Below are 23,876 nucleotides of genomic sequence, written 5' to 3'. Positions count from 1 at the left end.
CATTATTTGCCTTATATTGCAATTTTTCCACAATAGCGGTGCTATGCACCAACCCAACGTTTCTATGAACATGGAAGATACAGTAGGCCAAATTGACAAAATAAAGAGTAGCAAATCATCTGGACCAGATGGTATACATCCTAGGGTTCTGAAGGAACTCAAAAATGAAATTTCAGATCTATTAGTTAAAATTTGTAACCTATCATTAAAATCATCCATTGTACCTGAAGACTGGAGGTGGCCAATGCAACCCCAATATTTAAAAAGGGCTCCAGGGTGATCCAGGAAAAAATAGACCAGTGAGCCTGACTTCAGTGCCGGGAAAATTAGTGGAAACTATTCTAAAGATCAGAATCATAGAGCATATAGAAAGACATGGTTTACTGGAACACAGTCAGCATGGATTTACACAAGGCAAGTCTTGCTTCACTAATCTGCTTCATTTTTTTTGAAGGGGTTAAACATGTGGATAAAGGTGAACCAGTAGATGCAGTGTATTTGGATTTTCAGAAGGTGTTTGACAAAGTCCCTCATGAGAGGTTTCTAAGAAAACAACTAAAAAGTAATTGGACAGGAGGTGATGGCCTTTCGTGGATTACGAACTGGTTAAAAGACAGGAAAGAGAGAGTAGGATTAAATGGACAATTTTCTCAGTGGAAAGGAGTAGACAGTGGAGTGCCTCAGGGATCTGTACTGGGAACCATACTTTTCAAAATATTTATAAATGATCTGGAAAGGAATATGACAAGTGAGGTAATCAAATTTTCAGATGATACAAGATTATTCAGAGTAGTTAAATAACAAGTGGATTGTGATGAATTGCTGGAGGACCTTGTGAGTCTGGAAAATTGGGCATCCAAATGGCAGATGAAATTTAATGTGGATAAGTGCAAGGTGATGCATATAGGTAAAAATAACCCATGCTAAAGTTACACAATGTTAGGTTCCATATTAGGAGCTACCACCCAGGAAAGAGATCTAGGTGTCATAGTGGATAAATCATTGAAATCATTGGTTCAATGTGCTGCGACAGTCAAAAAAACAAACAATGTTGGGAATTATTAGAAAGGGAATGGCGAATAAAACAGAAAATGTCATAATGCCTCCGTATTGCTCCATGGTGAGACCACACCTTGATTACTGTGTACAATTCTGGACACCGCATCTCAAAAAGATACAGTTGCAATGGAGAAGGTACAAAGAAATGCGACCAAAATGATAAAGGGAATGGAACAGCTCCCCTATGAGGAAAAACTAGAGAGGTTAGGACTTTTCAGCTTGGAGAAGAGACGGCTGAGGGGGGGATGTGATAGAGGTGTTTAAAATCATGAGAGGTCTAGAACGGGTAAATGTGAATCTGTTATCTACTCTTTCGGATAAGGCTAGGGGGCACTCCATGAAGTTGGCATGTGGCATATTTAAAACTAATTGGAGAAAGTTCTTTTTCATTTAATGCACAATTAAACTCTGGAATTTGTTGCCAGGGGATGTGGTTAGTGCAGTTAGTGTAGCTGGGTTTAAAAAAGGACTGGATAAGTTCTTGGAGGAGATAGTCAATACTTTGCTAGACTTACTTCTAAAGTCGACTTAGAGGGCTTACAAAGCAACGTCTGGGTGGGAGCTCCCACACATACTCAGTAGAGCAAAATCTCTATGAGCTAAGAGAGAAGGGCCAATTTGGCACTGTTGGATGTCATCTTCATGTCATTCTGCTGTCTACAGAGAATACTGTTTACAATAAGCAAACTTATGTTAAAGCTGGATAAATTCTTCAAAATATCAACTTGCTTGTTTTTTTGGCTTTTCATGTGCCCTTTTAACTGTTAAACTTTCTTTCTGTCCCAATATTTATTTTTATATTTTGTTTTATAGATGTTTTATTATACATATACCTGGTATTTTTGTATTTTTAAATCTTATTCCATGAGTTTACAGTTCGGCTTTTCATGTTTTACATATGCCTGTGAAATTCATGCATTGGGTCCTGATAATGATCAGCATAATAGCACCCTATTTTACTGAGATTCTTCGTGATGAGCTAGAGTGAATAGGGGAGAATTGGAAACTATTAAACACTAATAATTGCCTCAAAATGAATAAAAAAATGGAGTTATAACATTTTAATTGGTATCTGTTACCTAAATACGTTTGACTTCTTTAAAGTGTTAAAATAAAATTATGAAACTGAAGGTTGCATTCAGTTTGATTGTGTGGTTTGGTTTCTCTTGCCCTCCACAACCCTCTTGATTTAGTTGATGGCAGTCTTTCTTTAAAGAAATATCCATTACAATCAGTGTTTACAAAAAAAAATAATAATTTTTTAAACTAGATGCTGTTTCCACTTCCTTCTGTGGTAAATGTTATGAGCACTTACAGTAACACTATCAATTTTTTTAAATGCATGGTGGTCTCCTTTTAAGTGAATGTTCTGGATATAAAACCAAACCATCTAGAATTTTGACATCAGATTTGCCTGATGACTATTAGAAAATAAAATTTCTTATGAACTAAGCAGGTTTATCTGTCTAACCTTTGTTCCTTAGCAACAATTTTATAGCAGGAAGATCTCAAGTAAGTGTATTAATGTTGAACCACCCTTGCTTTAATCAGAGTTGGGTTACAATGGAAATTCTTTAAATCTTGATTGATTAGTATCAACATCTGCATTGTCCAATGTGAAGTAGGAGAACAGAATTTCATGGATACTTACTCTTTTCCTGAGTCCCTCGACCCCCCCCCCCCCCCCAATGGGTACATCAACTGATGTCTTAGTCTGTGCCGATATTGATTTGATTCTGCAAGCTTTATCATAGCCAGTTGCACTGAGATTTAGGATAGTGATTCAGATCTGGGAACCTGTGCCATTTTTTTTCACCTCCCCATCTTTGGTCCTAGGAAGATCCAAATTGTATGGAGCTCATAGTTGTTATTGGCTTCTGGGTTGACTCATCTCAGTATTCCTTTGCTCCACAATAAATAAAGGACTTAGGCTGAGGAATCCTGGTGCTCCAATTTTCTCTTTTGATAATAGCCCTAAACGGGACTACTATTCAAATCGATCTCCTTTCAGATCCCACTTTGCAAGAGGAGATAAATGTTCTTCACCTGAAGAATTATATTTTGTAGGTTTCTTTCAAAAGATGACTAAAGTCATCCCTTTTGATTTAGAAATGGCAGGAGAACTTAAGGTGCCTTTACTTGATCTTCTGAAGTTTGCCAATACCTCATAAAAATTGGTGGCAGCACCAGTCCACTCAGTCTTCCAGGATGCTTGTAAAAGGATGTGGGAAATCTCTACACCATGGACTTCTTCTTGGGAAAAAAGGCAGACTAGAAGTATAGTGTCCAAGTAGTTACAAGCTTCGATGAGCCCTAAATGCCACACTACAGTATGTTGTTGAATACATGGGCTAAGAGTTCTAGGAATCATGCTTTGGTACCTAACCCGGGTCATGAGCCCTAAGACCTCGGACATTATTGCATGGTTATTTATCAGAATGCTATGCAACAGTCCCACATAGCTTCTTACCTGCTTTGCATAGTTGAATATTTGTATGCCATTTTAAAAGATGCTGCAAAATTCATTGACCGTATTCTTCAAGAGATTTAAGGGAGATGTTCAGTCTGTTCTATAAAATGAGAGGGGAGGTTGAGATTTTTTGCAGACCACTGGACAAATATAACATATGAACAGTTGAGTCTTCTGAATTATAAGAAATGGTTATAGATTACATCTCTTGACAATCTCTCCAATTTGCTCTACATATGAGCATGTCAGCTCGTCCAAAACTAGCTCTTATTCAAGTCCTCAAACCTCTTCCTTCTTGCTGACCAAGGCAGCCAAAGCTGTGTTACTCCACCAGAAAAATAAACCCATTTGAAAACACTGCCCCTGAGAGAAAGCATATGGGTTTTACTCTAGGTGCTGCTTGTTCTCCAGAAAACTGGAGAGTTTAAGATACATATTAGATTTAAAGGTCTTTAACAAATTCATGAAAAGAGAAAAGTTCAAGGTGATTCCCCTGGGCTCTATTCTTCTGCTCTGAAATTCCCATAAGTGGTCCTTGGACCACTTATGATTTTCTTCCAGTGGAGCACACCAGAGGTAAATCTGTTTTTGAGAGACCCGTACAGGAAGGTGCTAGTTTTCTGTTTAAGGAGGACATCAAAGGACAGGTTAGCTGCAGGAGTCTTTTCCATTTTTTGTGGGGGTACCAGGTCTTCTGTATGTGTATCCATGAACATACATGTCTGGTAGAAAATCCTTGATAAAACTTAAGGACCAGGGAACTATGTTACTCATAGCTTCATTTTTGTTTAAGAAAAATCTGGTTTCTGCTGCTATGAGACCTGTCCCTGCAGAATATGACCAGATATGGGGTTTTGCATAACCCTTATCGCTCAAAATGAAGGGCCATTACTCTACCCCAATGCCCAATATCAGGTCTTCATGGAATTTGAGGGGTATATAATAAAATCCCTCTTTCCTTCTGAAAAGGTGTCTGAAATCCTTCTGGCTTCTAGTAGGTCCACTAGAAATTCTAATGGTTTTAAACAGAAGAGATTTGAGGTCGGGGGGGGGGTAAAGCCTTAGATCTTTTTCTTGTCCTACACAAAAATATCTTGAATGATTTTTGTATCTTTTAGAGTCTGACCTAAAACACAGTTCTTTTAGGGTTGATCTTAGGGCAATTGGTTTGTATCACCAACATATAGAAGGAAACACCACCTCTGTATATCCTTTTAGCTGTCATAACTTTTGCAGGGCTTGTTTCAGTTGAAATTTCCCATCAAGCTACCCATAGTGTTATAGAATGTCAATGTGGTTCTTACTAAGTGGATGAAAGTTCCTTTTTTGAGCTTCCAAGCTCTTCTGATCTTAAGTAACTGAAGGTTACATTTTTTTGGTGGTGGTCACTTTGACCCAGTCAGCAAGCTTCAAGCCCTAGTAATTTATCCACCTTACATCAGATTGCATCACAATAGAATGATGTTCTGCATTAGGGTGGCCCTCAGTTGTATATGATTTTGTGAATTAAAATATTTTCCAATTTCCAACCACCAAAATTGTTCCAATCTGTGTAAAAGTACTCTAAAATTTCAGCTCAATCAAATAATATTAAAATGGCCCTGGAGTTTCAGACTTTAACAAAATCTGTATTTTTTATCTTCTTTATCATACTTTTTTCAAAAGAAGTATAGAATGTGATTGAAAGAGAATTTAATTTGCAATTTAAAAAATGCTTCTAGAAGTTCTACAACCATCAAGAAAGTTCTGAGGCTTATAAATAAGTTCAGACACAGATTTCAAGTTACAGTTCTATTCAGTAAGATTTTAGTAAGTTCTCATATTATTGAGTTTGTGCTTTGCGAAGTGTAGCTCATTTGTAAGATATAATGGCATCATCATCATCAAAGTCCACTTCAAGACTTTCACGCAGCTCATGGAAAGATTGCAAAGTAGTCTCATTGGAAACATAACAAACCAAATTGTAGGAGCAAAACTACTTTCAAATCGGCAAATATTCTGTGTTCTTTTCTTCAATTTACGTGGTGTTAAATTATCAATCAAAGAGTACAATCTTAGTTGTAAAAGAAGTTCTTGTTTTTTGGTAAAAAGGACAAATTCCCCCAAAACGAACTGATTATTGCATTGAAAAATTTATATCACTACATAAAGAATGGCAAGATTTACAGAAGCGGTTGGGGAGAAACTCAGATGTAGAAGCGAAAAGACGACCAAAATTCCTGGATAAATTAGATGATTTATTCGATGTTGCACATGAGAATGTGTTAAACATAATTAAGAACGAAGAGGATAAGCAGTTTTTATTATTACAATGCAAGAAAGTATGACCAGACTCCATAGCGGGCCTTGATCGCAAATTTAAAGCCAGTGAAGAAAAAGAACAGGAACACATAGACAAGGAAACAGAGAGAAGAAAGAGAACATACGAGGAAATGGAACAAAATGTCATGGTTCAGCTACCATCATTGTCAAGTAGTGATAGTGAAGATGAAGAAGACAGCCGACATTCTAATGATCCTGCTCAAGATACACAACTAGACTTAAGTGATGCCATGACAGTGAGCGAACCAAGTACTTCGGGTATGAGAGGCACACTAGATTTTTTCATTCCACATCTGTCTGAAGCACTAGACAGATGCAAGATCTCTGACCGAAATGCGGTTCATTTTCTAATGGCTGCAGCAGAGGCTTTCCAATGTTACACTGAAAGCCTAATTATTAATTGTACTTCGTTTCAACGTCGACTGAAAGAATTCAGGGAACAAAGAGAAGCAGAAATTTAAAGGAACATTTAATCTAGCAGATTGTAATGCTTTGGTGTTACACTGGGATTGCAAGCTGTTTCCAGCTTTATCTGTCGTGGAAAAGGTTGATAGATTAGCTATAATTGTTACTTTTCACAGCAAAGAACAATTGTTAGGTATACCTGAAATTCCTATATCTACAGGAGAAGATCAGGCTGTAGCCATTTACCAAGCAGTGGAAAAATGGGGCATTGTGTTTTGATACAACTGCAAGCAACACTGGTCTAATAAGTGGTGCCTGTACAAATCTTGAGAAAATGTTTCATCGTAATTTACTCTGCCTTCTGTGTCATCACATCTTTGAATTAGTCTTGAGAAGTATTTTTTATTTTTAATTCTTTTTTTATTGAATTTAACATGATTTACAGAAATAATTAATATTCAATACAGGGAAGTACATCTTTCCTTATACCAACAAGGTATATATTAAACAAATCTATTTACGAAAGAAAATTCAACTTTTACATCATGTCCTTTAAGTTAAGCGGCTATTTGGGAGATCCAGTATTTTAAATGGAACATATATCTTTGGTAATAGAATAAGGTAAATAAGGAGCTTACAGCACCCTTTCTAATTGCTCAAACAACTTAGGCATTACTCCCCTCATTTTTATGACCATCCAAAAATAACCTTAAATGATCCGGTTCAAAGAACATATAGTGATTATTATTCCAGTTTAGAATACAGAATAGTTATTCTAGCCCCCATATCCCTTGCTTCTTGGCACATACCCAGCCTCTTTTTCCTTCTAATTTGAGTCAATTTTGTAATGTCCGGATATATCCATATCTTTTGGTCATGGTATGTTTTCTCTCTATTTCGAAGGAATAATTTCAAAATCATTTCTCTATCTGAAGCAAACATAAGAGAGATCAAGACCGTTTCACGAGCTTCAATTTCTTCTGTTGATTATTCTAGGAATGCAGTCAGGTTATTACCAATATTCTGGGATGGGTTAGCCAATACAGATTTAGAGACAAAATAAATGTTTGCAATAGGAGGAATTGCTTCTGGAGGTATTAATAAAACCTAAAATATCTTTTGAATTGATCTCTCAATGGGATTAATTTGATGAAAATTTAATACTCTTAAATTCAAGTACCTTTGAGAATTTTCCAGATTCTCCATTTTTTTTAATTGTCTCCGAATCAGATTTTATTAAATTTGCTTGTACTTCTTGAATCGATATCTTTAATTTTAGATTCATGCTTTACTACAACTGATTCCACTTTCTTTATATTCTCCTGGTTAGTTGTTAGAGTTGTGGTTAAAGATACAATAGCTTTTTTCAAGCATTACTATGGTTCTCCATACAGTCTCCAGCGTTACTTCATGAATATTCGGCGACTGTGGAATGAGGGTTGTTATTACTTTGTCGCCCCGACAAACTTCTGAAACTCTAGCGGTTTCATTTGTTGAGTCCTCCTCCCCCGTCTGACTGGAGTTTATAGCACACGGTACCTGTACAGTTTGTCTGTTATGTTCGTGGACCCTTGGGCTGGTTAGGACAGAAGATGAAGTGCTGTAGAAGTCTACGTTAATTGTCCCAACCAGGAGGCGGTTCAGAAGTTCGAAGCAGGCTGAGACCCAGGACTTATGGTGGAGTCCTATGCGACCAAGGACTCGGTACCCCGTAGGCGGACGGACGAAGAGGGAGCTTAAAGATTGGAAAATCTTCACCCTGGAAACCAGCGCTTCCCCGGGAGAAGCCCTTAGGAGCCTGGTTGCTGGGACTTTAGGAGATTCACCCTGGAAGCCGAAGTCCCCCCAGGAGGAGCCTGTAGGGACCCAGCCGCTGGGACTTAGGCGACTCCTGAAGGTGAAGGTGGTCCGGATGCAGGCGCCTCCTGCAGGTCGTGGTTCCGGACGGCTGGCGCCTCCAGCAAGGTCGTAGGTAATCCAGAAGTCTGTCCCGGAGTCGAAGTCCACGGGTGGTCCACAGCCAGTCCAGGGGTCGGTATCCAGAGAGAGGTCCATGGGTCAGAGCCTGAACACGATCCAGAGCCAGTCCAAGGAGTCAGAGCCAGAAGACGAACCAGAACCAGTCCAAGGGGTCAAAACCAGAAGAATCAACAGCAAGGGGAGCAGGCAGAAGCGGGACGAAGACAATCAGGAAGGCAGCAACCACAGGCAAAACCCAGGAACCTTATTGCAAGATGCTGGAGGATCCTAGATGCAAGACTCTTATACCAGAAGGCGTCTGACGTCATCCCCAGCTGTACTGATGATTTTCCCACGCTGGCCCCTTTAAGGAGAGCTCCTCCCTGCGCGTGCGTCAGGGGGCGGGGCCAGCCGCACCGAGCCGTTGACGTCTCTCCCGAGGAGGGAGAGATGCGCTGGAGGGCCTGCAGGCCCAGGGAAGCTCCGAAACGGCCCGGGCTGCCCCCGAGGTAGGTGGAGGGACCGGGGCACGGCCCGGGACCGCAACATTGTCTCTCCATAGAGGCCTTTATTCCTTGACGTTTCTTCCCTTCCGCTGTGCTATCCGCCATTGCACACGCCACTAGCAAGCCTACTTCCGCCTCCGTTGTTTCTCCTGCTTCCCGCTTTGGGAGGAGTCTACCTGGTTCTCGGCTGCTGCTTCGGGTCGGGGGGGGAGGGTGTTTCGAGCGCACCGGGGTCAATGATGTATGTGGTCCAGGAACAAACCGGAGTGTCCTCACCAGTCGCTCCAGTGGACTCTGCTCCCGGCGTTGATGCTGTAATCGGAGCAAAAAAACCCTCTATCGTTGGCTGGAGAGGAGTCATCCCTACCGGGACGGAGGACTGAGGTCGGATCCATCCTTTCCTCTTTGTGTGAGGCATGAGAAACAAGGTATGAAGCTAAGCCTTAGAGAGCGATTTTACTGCGACCTTGCCTTAGGGACGCCATATTGGATCTCTCTTGAGAAGTAGTTTTGATGCAGTAATGGGTGCAACTTCTGGACCAGAGAGGAATTTATTTAAAAGTTTTAGGGAAACCTGGTTGGCAATAGTCAATAAAAATTACCATAGTGGGATAGAAGATGTCACTGAAGATGTTTGTGTCAGTATCCTGGAATTTCTACAAGAAACATCATAAACAGCATAGAGATGATTACTGCGAATTATTAGAATTGGCCATGACCTTCCTCGGTGGTACTCACCCAAATGGAGTTGCTTTTCACGTTCTTAGAGCTGTGAGCCACACTTGGTGGATGGCAAAGGCTATTTATGCCTTTAAAATATATTTATTCCAAGATCAATTTAAACTGACCAAAAAAGAGAACGATTTAATCAGAAGACATGCATTTTTTTTTATCAGATTCTGAAAGTTCTGTATCTAGATTACAATTTTTTACTGAAATTAATTGAGCATAAGGACATAGATCCAGAAGTTAGTAGTGCTGCTGTGAAAAAAATTTGCAAACCATTTATGGTATCTATCACCAGAAACTGCGGCATTTGCATTCTTTAATGATGAAGTTCCACTAGACATTAAGCAAAAAATGGCTACTATAATGATGACTACAGAAGACAGCGATGCAGAAAATCAAATAAAATGATACATTCAGGCTGATACAGTACAGTGCGCTCCGGCGCTATTAGGTTCGGGGGGGGGGGGTGTTGGACACGCGTTTTCGACGTGCTATTACCCCTTACTGAATAAGGGGTAAACCTAGTGCTTCGAAAACGCACGTCCAACCCCTCCCTGAACCGAATAGCGCCCGCAACATGCAAATGCATATTGATGGCCCTATTAGGTATTCCCGCGCTATTCAGAAAGCAAAATCTGCAGCCAAGCCGCACATTTTACTTTCAGAAATTAGCAACTTTTACTGTATCGGCCCGTTTGTTAGTAGTGAAGATCTCAACTGTTTAAAAGAAAACCACTTTTATGATTTTATTTCTGCAGAATACAAGATGTGCTGCTCAAGATTTTCAATAAACACAAATTTTCTAAAAAAAAACCTGCTCATCTACTTGGAAAGATGTCAACTTCCAAAGTGGGTTGGAAACATTGAAAAGCATTGTAGTAATTAATGTGGCTGAGAGAGAGAAGTGAAGCTAATCCAAGAATATCAGAACATTCTGACCAAGAATGAACAAGAAAAGCAATACATTGTGCAGATTGTTAGTAAACACAGAAAAAAGTACCCAGATGCTACCAAAACTGGCCTAATGAAGCAGTAAAATCTGGTATCTTATTACATTTTTATTATTTCCATTTGAGATGTTATTTTGCAAAGTATGTATTTTTCTTTTGGTTTCAATTTTTGCTCAATATCTTGGCTAATTTGTATTTCATGTAAATAACTGTATGAAGAAAATAGTTATAAATACAATTCTTTCTATTATGCTTGACTATTATTTTCCCAAACAGTGCTTGAAAATTAAACACACAAGTTTTAAATAAGAAATACTAATTTTCAGTGAAATTTGAAACTTTAAGGCCTTTGAGGGTCACCTTAAAATAGTTCAATTGAGTTGAAATTTGGCAAGGAGCACTTTTTCATATATTGGAGCAAGATTAGGGGTTGGGAGCAAAGAATTTCAAACGTTGAAAAATAAGGGCCACCCTACTCTGCATGCATCCCAAAGCCTTGTCTGAGTCATCCCTTTTCTTAAGCTAGGGAATCTTACTTAAATGACTATGGTGAACTGCTTGTCTTTAGAGAAAGCTTACCTCTTAACACGTTTTCTCTCAAAACTGTAGTTATTCAGTCACACAAACCAACCTCCCCTTTGAAGATGTTCTCCCCCTAGTCAAAGATCTTATCAGAACATTGGGTAAAACAGAACTAAGGCAGTGCAGGAAGTCCCATGCATGCGTAAAAGGCTTTTATTGAAAACTCTGAAAAAGATGTCAATTTAGTGTTGAGTGCAGTCACTTGAACCCCCACTTGTGACAACTGTTTTCAGAGAACACCTTTTGTATCTAAATAACTTTTGCTTTCCCCAATGCAGAGAAAACAAAACTTTGGAACGTGTGCGCTGGTGGGGCTGACCACTGAGACAGAAGAGTTCCTCTGCTCCAGGACTGGAGCTACTGTACAGCAGGAGTTCCCGCAGCTAGAGCTGAATCTTATTTGGCTTAGGAGCCATCCTGGAGGTGGAGCTGGCAAACCAAAGCATTGCCTTCCCTACCTCCAGCCTCTCTGTCATTTTTAGATAATAAGATGTAAATTAAACAAGTTGTAATGTTGTTTGTTTAAATATACTGTACCCTGTGATTTCCTACTACAGTAAAATCTTGGTATGCTGTCATTGCAGGGAGCATCCAAACAAGGAACAAGTTGGTCTCAGCAAGGAGAACTTGTTGTTACGAGGATGCATAATGAGAAATACAGAAGCTGTTGTAGGCATTGTGGTATATGCAGGTTAGTATAAAAACTAATAGCTTTTTCTGTCTGTGATGCAGAATAATTCTTAGCTTCCCCAATATGTAAAGTATGAAAGTGCAACTGCTGATCTCTCTCATATGGCAGTGTTTCAGTCAATTTTTGTTTTGTAATACTCAGAGTGAATTATTTCCTTTCCTGTCCAGTCCAGTTTTTATCGTGGTTTATTTTTTTTCTTTTTAAAAGAATTGCTGAAAAATGTTACTTCAAAAATGACTTTCAGGAGTCTCAAAGTATATGCCAAATGTAATATACTGAAACTATTTCAGTTTATTATATGCATTAGAAATACTATTGGAGAATTGTAAGCATGCTATTAAAATCCATTAAATCCTCTGTTTTTTGTTAGTTTAAATATGCAGCTTGATTGTTTTTTCAGAATATCTGAAAGGTAGAAAAAAAACCCACATTTTTTTAAATTTTAGGTCATGAAACCAAAGCAATGCTGAACAATAGTGGGCCACGTTACAAGCGTAGTAAGTTAGAGAGGAGGCTGAACACGGATATCCTGTGGTGTGTTTTGCTTTTAGTTTCAATGTGTTTAGTTGGAGCCATAGGTAAGTGCAATTTAATTGTGTATCAAAACCCCTAGATAAAATGAGAGCCTATTTTATTTTCAGTGTCCATTTCTGTGTTGATAAAGTATTCTGAAAACGATTGGCAATAATGGAAATTGATGTCTAATTATGCTATGGCACAATGGCAGCTCTCCTAATCAACAGTAAAATGACTTTCTATTGACCCAGCTAGTAACTTTAATATGGTTGAAGTTTTTTCTAATTGGGATGCCTTGAGGATTTGTGAATCCTTTTTGTTCAGGCAGTCATAACCTCCATTAAGTGTTCCCTCTGTAAGTGTTTTGTCTGTAAAGCGATTCAGAAATGCTATTAAGTAAATAAAATAAATAGTCTTGATAGTCTGACAGGAAATTTGATTTTTGTTTTTTTAAATGATATTTGTCTTCCTTTCTCTGTCCTCTTAATGTTTGATTTGGACATGGAAAGTGAGTGCTTTTATTACCACTTAGTTGCCTGCTTTGTGTCCATGCCATTATCTATACAAAATGAAAGCCTTACATAGTATGTGGATGTCATCAACAATATATATTGTCATCAAAACAGCAGTGTTATGTAATGTAAAATGACTGCGGACAATACTCAGGTTATGGTGAGGGAAGATCTTTAAGTGGGTTCCAGATTTTTTCACAGTGGTATAGTGATGATATAGATGGCAAGTGGTAAAGTGTACTTCCTCGAAAGACAAACTGTTCTCATAGTCTTGCATGTAGGCCATTCGACCGTGCTCAATGTTCAACAGATACAAAATTCCAGAGGTTTCTGGAAAGGCGCAAAATTTTCATTTGCACATGCATGGTAGTTTCACCACTGCAGTACCACTGCACTATGGCTCCCCCAAATTCCCTTCTGTTATTTGTGTCTCAAATTTGTATGATGCATCTTCAGAGAACTTCAACCCTGCAGAGCTTCTGAAAAGTTTGTTCTCTTTCTAACAATCTTCCTCCCTTTCTTCCCTCTCACCCCTCTACCCCCTACTGCTACTCAGGCTAGTTTTTTGCCCTAGTTAGGTTTTTAGGTATCAAGTGATCCTCCTCTTGGCATTTCCCCTAGTAGAAAAAGGAACCTATCAAGAGATCATATAGTTCTACACGATTTCTAATTGGGTAACAGATTGCATCTCTTTCTGTTGGGTGTAGGCAGGTCTGACCTTAGAAGGGCATATCAAGGCTCATATGGTGGCTTTTACTCATCTAGAGTAGAGAAGTGGTCTAGTGGAAAACCAGGGAAGCCAGAGTTCAAATCCTGCTTCACCCGCTGAAACTCCTTGTGACCTTTTGGCAAGTTACTTTGTCCATTACCTCAGATACAAACTTAGATCTCATTTGCTAAGCATTTTTCCCATAGGCAGAGAATAGGAAAAAAGTCTTAGTAAATCAGGCTCTTATACTGTAAGCTGTCTGGAGCAGGGAACTACCTTACCTGGTTGTAGCTCAGCTTGAGCTAAGATTTGGAAAATGAGTAATTAAAATCCAAAGTCTGTCTCCATTGAGGAGATTTGCAAAATATGATATGGAGTTCAATTCATACATTTGCATTCCATTACTGTCTGGATGTGGCCTCATGGCCAGATAGTAGATTTAAAGTGTCCTTTCTCCATGGTCTTTTTGAATGGTAGAGCTCATTTGTAAATGTTTTGCTTGACTTCCCTGTTTGAAAAACTATATATAAGATACAAAGGGTTTTTCCCAGCAAAATTATTTCTGCCCTTTGGTTTTTGTTTCCTCTTTTTATTGAAGATAATCCTTAACTAGGAAATCCTCTGTGTGAAACTCTGAAATGCATGTCTTCAGAGAAAGTGAAGTTGCTTACCTATAACAGCAGTTTAACCAGTCACACAATCTCTTCCACTCCTACTTTGGAGTTATTCTCCCTCATTTTAAAGCAAATATTTAGAGCTGAGTGGAGCAGAAGGGGCTGCTCCATGGCAGGAGCTATCACACATGTACAGCAAAAGGCTATTGCCTTTCCAGAAAGCTCTGGTAGATTCATGACTAGTGCTGAGCATTGTCCCCTGACCCAAATCCATGGCTGATATGCTGTCTTCAAAAAACATCTGTTGCAGATATGCAATTTTGCTTCTGTTTTTCTCTACTGTGCATTATTTCTAATCTTGGTTCCTAAATCATCTTAAATATATTTTGAAGGTCATGGAGTCTGGTTAAGTGGCTATACAGAAATTCCGCTTTTTAATGTTCCTGAGCCAGATGGAAAACACACTCCTCCATCATTAGCTGGGTTCTATATGTTTTGGACAATGATCATTTTATTACAGGTAATCTCAACATAATTTGAATACCATACTTTATAGCTAATGTTGTATTGTTATCCTTGTACACTGAATACTTTTTTAAATTATTTTGGTAGGTTTTGATCCCCATATCCCTCTATGTTTCAATTGAGATTGTCAAACTGGGCCAGATTTATTTCATTCAGAATGATATAGACCTGTACTGTGAAAAGTTGGATTCCACCATTGAATGCCGAGCTTTGAATATTGCAGAAGACCTTGGACAAATCCAGTACATCTTCTCTGACAAGACTGGTACTCTCACGGAGAACAAAATGGTTTTCCGCAGGTGCAGCATTGCGGGAATAGAATATTCTCATGAGGAAAATGGTAAGGATTGAAACTAAATTAGTGAGACTGCAAATCATTTGGATAGGGTAGAAAGGAGCTGATATGTAGAAGTAGTTGCAGTTCAGCTCTTTCTAGAGGCAGACAGAAAGGAAGATGAAATATATTCTCACATTTTTTAATTAGAAGGTTTTGAAGCAGACATATTGTTGCACACAGAAGGCTCATGATCAAAATGAGAAGCCTGGGTGGGTCCCGAGGTTGTAGAATGGATTATAAACTGGTTGTAAGAAGACAGCAAGTGGTGGTAAATGTAATCTATTCTGAGGAAAGAAGAGTGATAAGGGGAGTGCCTCGATCTGTTCTGAGGCTGGTTTTATTCAGTATCTTGTGGGTGATGTAGTGGAAGGGTTAGAAGGAAAAGTTTGTCTTTTTTGTGGATGACACTAAGATCTGCAACACGCCTGAAGGAGTGGAGAGAATGAAAAGTGATCTAAGAACTTGAGGAGAAGTCAAAGGTTTGACAGCTGGGATTCAATGCCAAGGAGTGCAGTCATGCTTGATAAAGTGGGGGGTGAGGGGTCTGCCCTGGGTGGCAACAGGGAGGAGAGGTACTATTGCCGTTAGCCGCAAGGTTCTGTGGCTGCGGCGTCAAACAGTGACGTGGTGGGGGAAATCCCGCCAGCAAAAGCAAGGAGCTGTAGTGGCAGAGGCCAGCAACGCCGCTGGCATTTCCTGGAGTCATTGCAGTGGTGCTCCAGGAGCCAGTGGCAGAAGAACAGCCCCAGTGTTGCTGCCGGTGGCCGAATAAGGGAGAGAACAGCCATGTGAGAGTAAGTACCAGTGTACGAGGGGGTGTGGGGATGAGAGAGAAGAAGTAAGTACCCGTGTATGAGGGGGTGTGGGGATGAGAGAGAAGCATGTGTGTCTATTTCACACACATGCACTCATGCTCCTCTGTCTCTCACCAAGTGTGTAGGTGTGTGAGAGACAGAGGGAGCATATTTTGTTTGTGTCTCTGTGTGTGCTCCCAATTCACGACAATCTCAGTGTGACAGGTATGGAGAGTGGAGGATTTTTAAAATCCTTATTAATTTTAATTACTGGGTGTTATTTGATGTCTGCTGTTTTGAAATATTTTATTGATGTTTAGGAAATTTTTAAAAATGTGTATAGGAGCTTCTAATTATTGAATATTCTATTAATCAGCTGTTTTGAAATGTACATTTTTTTGTATGATTTTATTATTCTGATTGATTTATATTTCTTGATTGTATTGTTTTGAGAAATAGTGATTTTCTGCTTTCCCATTGTTGCACTGCATATAGAATCTGGCATTTGGTTTCCAGTTCAGTTTTTGTCTTCATGTTATGTGTGTGAGAGAGAGAGATAGAGGGAAGTGTATGTATGTGTGTTAGCATGTGAGGGCCACAGAGGGAAGCGTGTGTGTGTGTGAGAGAGAGAGAGAGATGGAAGATGCATGTCTGGGTGTGAGAGAGACAGAGAAAGTGTCTGTGTGAGAGAGGTACAGAGAAAGTGTGTGTCTCTCACACACACATGCTTCCTCTGTCTCTCACGAAGCATGTATGTGTGTATGAGAGAGAGGGCACATATTGTGTGTGTGCAACAATCTTAGGATGCAACAATCTTAGGATTACAGATATGGCGAGCGGGATATTTTTAAAATCTTTATTAGTTTTAATTATTGGGTGTTATTTAATGTGTCTGCTGTTTTGAAATATTTTATCGATGTTTAGGACATTTTAAAATTATATATGGGGGGGGGGGGGGGTGGATTCCAAAGAAGTATCTATCCCAGGTGCCGGTCTCTTTCCCGGTCCGTGAGAGACTGATATGCATGTACTGGCAAAGAGAACTCCGAATCATAGTGTCAGATAATGTGAAAGCAGCAAAGCAATGTGACAAGGTAGTAGTTAAAGCCAGAAGAATGCTGGTCTGCATCAAAAGAAGCATAACCAGCAGGAAAAAGGAGGTGATTATTGCCCCTATACAGGTCACTAATGAGACCTCATCTGGAGTATTGTGTTCAGTTCTGGAGACCATATCTTAAAAAGGATGGAAGCAGAACTGAAGTGGTCCAAAGAAAGGCAATCAAGATGGTATGGGGTCTGCATCAAAAGCCATATAAGATGAGATTGAATGAGCTAAAGATGTATATACCCTGGAGGAGAGAAGGGACAGGGGATATGATTATTTATTATTTTAAAGTTTTTTTTTATACCAACATTCAAATGAATATCACATTGGTTTACAAGGAACAATTTTAACAACCATATATGAGATTTACATGGAACAGTTTTTAAACAGCAACATATGAAAAATACATTGAACTTGTGTAACAGTAATGAGAGCATAAATTGAGGCAAGTAAATGGAGCGTGTATAACAATAATGCGGATATAAATAAAGGCATGTTGGTGGGGGGAGGAAATATTTCAAGCCCATGCGTCAGGTTATAACAGAATGAACTACAATAGATATTTGGAAAGGCATTAAGTTAAAGGGTAGGGTCCATAGATAGTCCGGATGCAACAATTGTGTAAAAAGGTTCTTAGAGTAGCATTATTTTATGCAATGTGGAAGAGGAGTAAATGTGTGGGTGGAGTTATGTGAATGCCTACTTGAAAAGCCAGGTTTTCAATTTTTTTTTAAATTTCTGGGTGTAGTGTTCTTGGCACAGGTCAGGGGGCATTGAGTTCCAGATAGATGGTCCTGCAATGGATAGAGCACGTTCTTTCATTGAGATCAGATGAGTGAGGCTAGGAGATGGTGTATGTAGGGTTCCCTTGTAAGATGATCTGGTGGGTCTGCTAGAGGTGTGGAAGTGAAGGGAGTTGTTTAGCCAGTGCATGTTTTGGTTGTGAAGGGTTTTATGTATAATTGTGAGCGTCTTGTAGAGAATTCGGAATGAGATTGGGAGCCAGTGGAGATCTCTGAGGATGGGGGTGATATAGTCTTTTTTACGAGTATTAGTGAGGATTCTGGCAGCAGAGTTTTGAAGCATTTGTAGAGGTTTGATGGTGGCTTTGGGGAGGCCTAGAATTAGGGCATTACAATAATCAATTTTGCAGAAAATAGTGGCTTTAAGGACAGTGCGGAAGTCGTTGAAATGGAGGAGAGGTCTTAGTTTCTTTAGAATATGGAGTTTATAATAGAATTCTTTTATAGTGGTGCTAATGAATTTTTTTAGGTTTAGTTGGTCATCAGTGATGATGCCTAGGTCTCGAGCATGTTGTGAGATAGATATTGCAGTGGGGTAGGAGTTAATTTCAGAGAGGTTTAAATACTTGAAGGGTATTAAATACTTGAATGATGCACAGGAATAAAGTCTCTTCCAATGTAAGAAAAGCTGTAGAGCTAAGGGTTCATAGTATGAAGCTCCAAAGGCGTAGACTTAGGAAGAGCATCAGGTAATATTTCTTCATGGAAAGGGTGGTGGATGTATAGAACGCCCTCCCGAAAGAAGTAGTTAAGATGAAAATTGTAATGGAATTCAAAAGAACTCGGGATAAACACAGAGGATCCCTAATGGCTAAAGAATGGAAATGAAGATGGGGGGTGGGGGGTAACCTGCACTGAGCGGCAGTTATTACACAGTATATGTGAGTCTCCCATACAATTCCATCCATCCTCTCCAGTTGGTGCAAAATGCCACAGTGTGTATTTTGTCTGGTGCTAAAATGCGAGACCACATAACACCTGTGTTGTTTTACCTACATTGGCTCCTCATTAAATGGTGGATACTTTATAAGTTAGCCGTTACTTTTTAATATGTAAATTCAGAGCATCTCAGCTAGCTCAGCTCTATTTTGAAACTATATAGACCATCCAGGTCTTTTAAGATTGGCACCTAAGAACATCCTTGAAATCCTACCCTTGAAATCGACCCATTTAAACATCACTAGAGAGAGGGCTTTTTCAGTAGCAGGACCAATTCTGTGGAATTCTCTCCCTGATGAGTTAAGAGCTATGTCTTGTGTAACATCTTTTAAAAAGGCACTTAAAACTTTTTTGGAAACTTTTTTGGAAAGGCCTTTATAAAGCAATGATTGAATTTGTTATGGTTTCCTCTCCCCGGCACAACTAGGTTTCCGCAAATCCCGGAATACAGAATCCCTCCTCCTATCACTATCAGACAACATTCTCTTGAACCTTGAAAAAAAGCAGCCCTGCTTGCTCATCCTCCTCGACTTATCGGCCGCATTTGACACAGTGAACCATGGGTGTCTTATTGATAGGTTAACGGAAATCGGCATCAAAAACACAGCCCTGAATTGGTTTAAATCCTTCCTCCAGAATAGATATTACAGAGTCAAAATCAACAGCAAAGAATCTTCTCCATTCATTTCCACCCTAGGAGTCCCTCAAGGGTCTTCACTATCCCCAACACTATTTAACATCTATCTTCTCCCGCTTTGTCAACTCCTCTCCAAGCTTAAGCTAACACACTACATTTACGCAGATGACGTCCAAATCCTCATACCGATTACCAACTCTCTGCATGAATCCATTCTTCACTGGAATTCCTGTCTTCTTTCCATCAACAACATCCTTTCAAACCTCAACTTGATTCTCAACACAGACAAAACAGAGTACCTACTGATCACACAGGATGGCAACTTTCCGCTAAACATTTCACATTCTACGACGCTTCCAACCTTTTCCCCTAGGGTCAGAAACCTAGGTGTTGTCATGGATAACCAACTGAGCTACACAGGTTTCAACAACAACACGGTAAAAGAGTGCTACTATAAACTCCAAGTTTTAAAAAGACTAAGACCCCTCCTCCACTTCTATGATTTCAGATCAGTTTTACAATCGGTCATTTTCTCAAAAATCGATTATTGTAATTCACTTCTTCACAGCCTTCCAGACAACTCCCTAAAGCCTCTACAGTTGTTACAAAATGCAACAGCTAGGATTCTTACAAAGTCCAACAAAAGAGACCATATAACACCAATTCTAAAGAATCTCCATTGGCTCCCAGTCAAATTTAGAATACTCTATACATTTTTATCAATCATCCATAAAGCCATTCACAACATCACCCCACTGGACCTCAAAATGCCTCTTCAACTTCACACCTCTTCCCGCCCGCTTAGACTAGCGCAAAGAGGTACCCTACAGGCTCCATCTATTAAAACCTCTTTAAGAAAAAGAGCTCTTTCCACGGCTGGCCCCAAACAGTGGAATTCGCTCCCATTGGACCTCAGGCTGGAACAAACACGTTTAAAAAAAGACTAAAGACATTTCTTTTCTGCCAAGCTTTCCCATAACATCACGGACCATCCACAGCTTCTCGGACTGCCCTCACCCAGGGCCTTCCCCTAAGTATACTTCCCATTTATTAATAAATCGATAGTTTCACCTTTCCCTCCCCCCACTTCAGCCATCCCTCCCCCACCTGCAGGCTTGATACCCCACAAGTCCAGCTACTATTACTCTTTATTTCTCTGGTTCTTCCAAGTTATGTTCATCCAAGTTGTTCGATTCCCTGTTCAATGTAAGACAATTGTTGTCATTGTTCGCGTGCTTGTTGAATGTAAACCGAACTGATAAGTAACCCTGTTACTTGAACTTCAGTATATAAAAGCTATAAATAAATAAATAAATTATCGTTTAGCAGTTTTATGTTTTGTTTTTATGCTTGTAAACCGCTTTGAAATCTATTGAAGTGTGCAGTATATACATTTTTGCTAAACTAAACCACCCTTAACAGAAGGCATAGGGTTAAACTGCACAGAGCAGCAGTTACTACCCTTAATAGAATAAAAATAAATTAAGAGAATGAATAAATAAAGCTTGCTAGGGAAACTGGATGGATCACTTGGGTCTTTTTCTATCGTTGATTAGTATGTTACTATATTAGACATTGCAAATGTCTGATGTACTGTAAATGTAAAAGGTTAGGGATATATTTACTAGAGCAGTGGTTTTCAACCTTTTTTCTGTTGGGACACACCTGACAGATGGTTCTCACATGTGTGACACACTGAACACATGACATTATGGGCTAAATGTAAACATATACTCTGCATCTACAGGAACCGCCCTGATCCCCCAACAATGAGTCCAGAGCAGAACTAGGACATTTCCTCTACAATTCACCATACAAAAAAGATATTTCTGACGTCATCTCAGTTACAGCAACATAAAATTCAATCTCCTACCAGGCACAATAGCCCTGCTTATGAAAAGACAGTAATTTACCATCAATGCATGTCCTATTGAGAAAACACAACAAGCAAGATTATTACAAATGTCTAGTAAAATACCTCACCTTAGTCATACATATAGAATTGACCTTCACCAGTTTCAAATATGGAAACAGAAACTGGAATGGAAATCCAAAAAAGCCACTTTGCATGCAATACAAAATTGGAGAAATGGAAACAGAAATATAGCCCCTAACAGACTCCCAGGATCTGCAATAATGTACACAAACTAATGTGCAAAAAGTTACACCTGCATTATGGAATGCACTCACTAGTAACAACCTTACCTATGAAAAGGCAATGCTACAAATATTTAAAACCAGACTTTAAACATCAATACACCACCTAGTAGGAAAACAGAATAAGCCAAGCTGCTATATATCCCTATACAGAAACTACAAGCTTACAGAATACCCTTATCTGGGTCACACACACAACACAGACAGACCCTCACCAAATCAGAATAAAGTGACCATCAAGTTAATGTTTTTGTTTTTCCATTGTTGCACTGCATACACTGTCTGGCTTCTTCCTGTTTTCAGTTCAGTTTTTGTCTACACATTTCTATTAATACATTCCTCAAGAAATATAAAATAATTCTAAAACTAGAATAAATATAATAAATATTTCAAAACTGCCAAATAGAATAACATAAACTTATCAATATTATTAAAAATTCTCCAAGCACCAATAAAATATTTCAAACAGCAGACACATCACATAATACCCAATAATTAAAATGGCAGTCAATCAAGAAAGATAAACTTAAAAATCCACCTTTACTTACCTTCTCCAGTAACTCTCCTGCTCCTTTCCCTTGCTGGCCAATAGCACACACCAGAAGTAGCAAGGACTTCTGAAGCTCTGTCCTCATGGCCCTCTTTCTGAGGGCCCATGACTAGTTTGTCACGCACGCACACAGTTTGTCTCTCACACACCAGTCATCTCCTCAACCAGTCTCTATCTTTGACCCACCAATCGTCATCTCCCCAACGAGTCTTTCTGTCACACACACATCAGTCACCTCTCTGACCAGTCTCACTCACTCACACACTCTCACACACACACACACGTCATTGCTCTGACCAGTCTCTCCCTCTCACACGCATGCCTTTTCTAACACAGTCTCAATCACACACTTACATGCTGGCTCACTCTCTCTGTCTCACTCACTTACCCCCCACCCCAGCACACATGGCAGCTACAGCATGAGGCATCCTGAATTTCCACTGGACATCTGAGAAGGGCAGCTGCTGTTCTGCTATTAAAGCAGAATTGTGATAGGCTGGGAACTGAAGCAGCAGTGACTCCCCTTGGCCTGCAGTGGTAAGAAAGCAGCACTCAGCTGTTTTCCGGTGCTGTAATTATCGCGGTGCGGAACAGAGGGGCAGTCAACTGAGAATGTGGCTGTGGGGATTTCTTGCCTCGCAGCTGTCGAGAAAATCCTGTGATTAGCTGCCCCGGGTCTGCAGCGGTGAAAGACTGCCTCAGAAAGGAGACTGAAGTGTTTCTGTGATCGCGGGAGGTGGAGGGAGCCTTGGAACGCTTGATCTTTGCAGCGGCGGCAGCAGCATGACCCTTTCTTTTCCCACACACCTATTGAACCTCATTTCTTCTTCCAGGGCACAGGGGCAAGAAGAAGAAAAGGCAATGTTTCTGTTGCCGGTTTCCACGAACACTGCTACTGTTCCTGTCTGGGCTTGAATGTGCTGATAGCCCAGGTAGGAACAGCAGCAGTGTTTGTCGAAGAATTGTGTGCATCTTGCTGTGTCAAAGGAAAGGAAGGTTTCAACAGCAGGAGACCAGGAAGTGCACGACACACCTTCCGATTGATAACCGCTCTACTAGAGGATGCATGAGTTTAATAAAATAATGCATTTCCTTGAAAAATGATTTTAATATTTTCTTACTACATAATCCCTTATAAGAGTAGAATGTCATTTACCTTCCTAGAAACATAGATTATAGGATTAAAAGGGAAGTAAGTCTCTTCAGAGTGCAAGTCATTCATTCAATGTGGTTCTGTGCCACTAGGAGTCCTCTGCAGTACCAGTCATTACCCCCCCCCCCCCCCCCCAGCCCCAGACGTAGGTATTACACCTGCATTTGACAGGAATGAGTGGTGATGTGTAAGAGAAATAGTACATCACAAAGGCAATGACCTATTGGACAGCAAGCTATTTGTTTGGTCTGTTTTAAATTTACACCCTGCTCTTCTCACAGATTCTGAGCAGTTTTGAAGCAATGAAGTAATAGTGTAACAATATAGCATACAAAAAAATTACTAAAACATAAAAAGTAGCCCGTTTTAAAATACAATATTTCCTAAATAGGTACCTTCAAAGTGAAGTCTATCTCTTTGTCTTGCTCGGAGGTTAGGGTGAAACATTCTAAATAGAGCTTTCACATGGCTTACTTACTTGCATAAAGGGATGAACCTCTTGCACTTGCCCCTTTTGTGGCAACCAGCTGCCCCATGGCAGGCATCTTGTATTTTTCAGGCTCTGAGCTTTCGTTGATTTCAGCAGGAGGCAGAGCCAAGTATAGTTACAAACACAGCCGCAGATGGTAAAAGCAAATGTGGAGGCTTAGAGGTAAAAGATCGGTCTGCAGGCAGACAAAAAAAACAATCTGTATTCTTTACTCATGGTTCTAATCCTTGCCAAATACAGTGGCAACAATACTAGGAGCTCCTAAACTATGTCAGAAAATTCATTTTTGGTAAAGCAATTGCCTTTACTTAGCTATCAGACATATTTTCATCTGACTTTGTGGATGAAAGCCAACTTATTCA

The 23,876-nt window shown here is 39.7% G+C and overlaps 1 protein-coding gene across 6 annotated transcripts in view; it reads left to right on the top strand.

Moving 5' to 3' along the window:
* Positions 1–23,876, top strand: part of ATP10D (ATPase phospholipid transporting 10D (putative)) — a 363,249-nt gene that overhangs the window by 183,270 nt on the left and 156,103 nt on the right. For 5 of the 6 annotated variants that reach the window (XM_029588247.1, XM_029588237.1, XM_029588263.1 and 2 more), the window contains exons 6-9: positions 11,567–11,673; positions 12,120–12,251; positions 14,417–14,544; positions 14,637–14,889. In XM_029588247.1, coding sequence (XP_029444107.1) covers positions 11,567–11,673; positions 12,120–12,251; positions 14,417–14,544; positions 14,637–14,889 — 620 coding nt within the window. Of the gene's footprint in view, positions 1–10,208; positions 10,300–11,566; positions 11,674–12,119; positions 12,252–14,416; positions 14,545–14,636; positions 14,890–23,876 lie in introns of all 6 variants that reach the window. The other variant, XM_029588281.1, reaches the window with a different exon arrangement.

This window comes from Rhinatrema bivittatum, chromosome 1 (assembly GCF_901001135.1).
Source record: "Rhinatrema bivittatum chromosome 1, aRhiBiv1.1, whole genome shotgun sequence".
Classification (NCBI taxonomy): domain Eukaryota; kingdom Metazoa; phylum Chordata; class Amphibia; order Gymnophiona; family Rhinatrematidae; genus Rhinatrema; species Rhinatrema bivittatum.
Note: the sequence above shows the minus strand (reverse complement) of the source record. Positions and strands in the feature narration are given on the sequence as shown.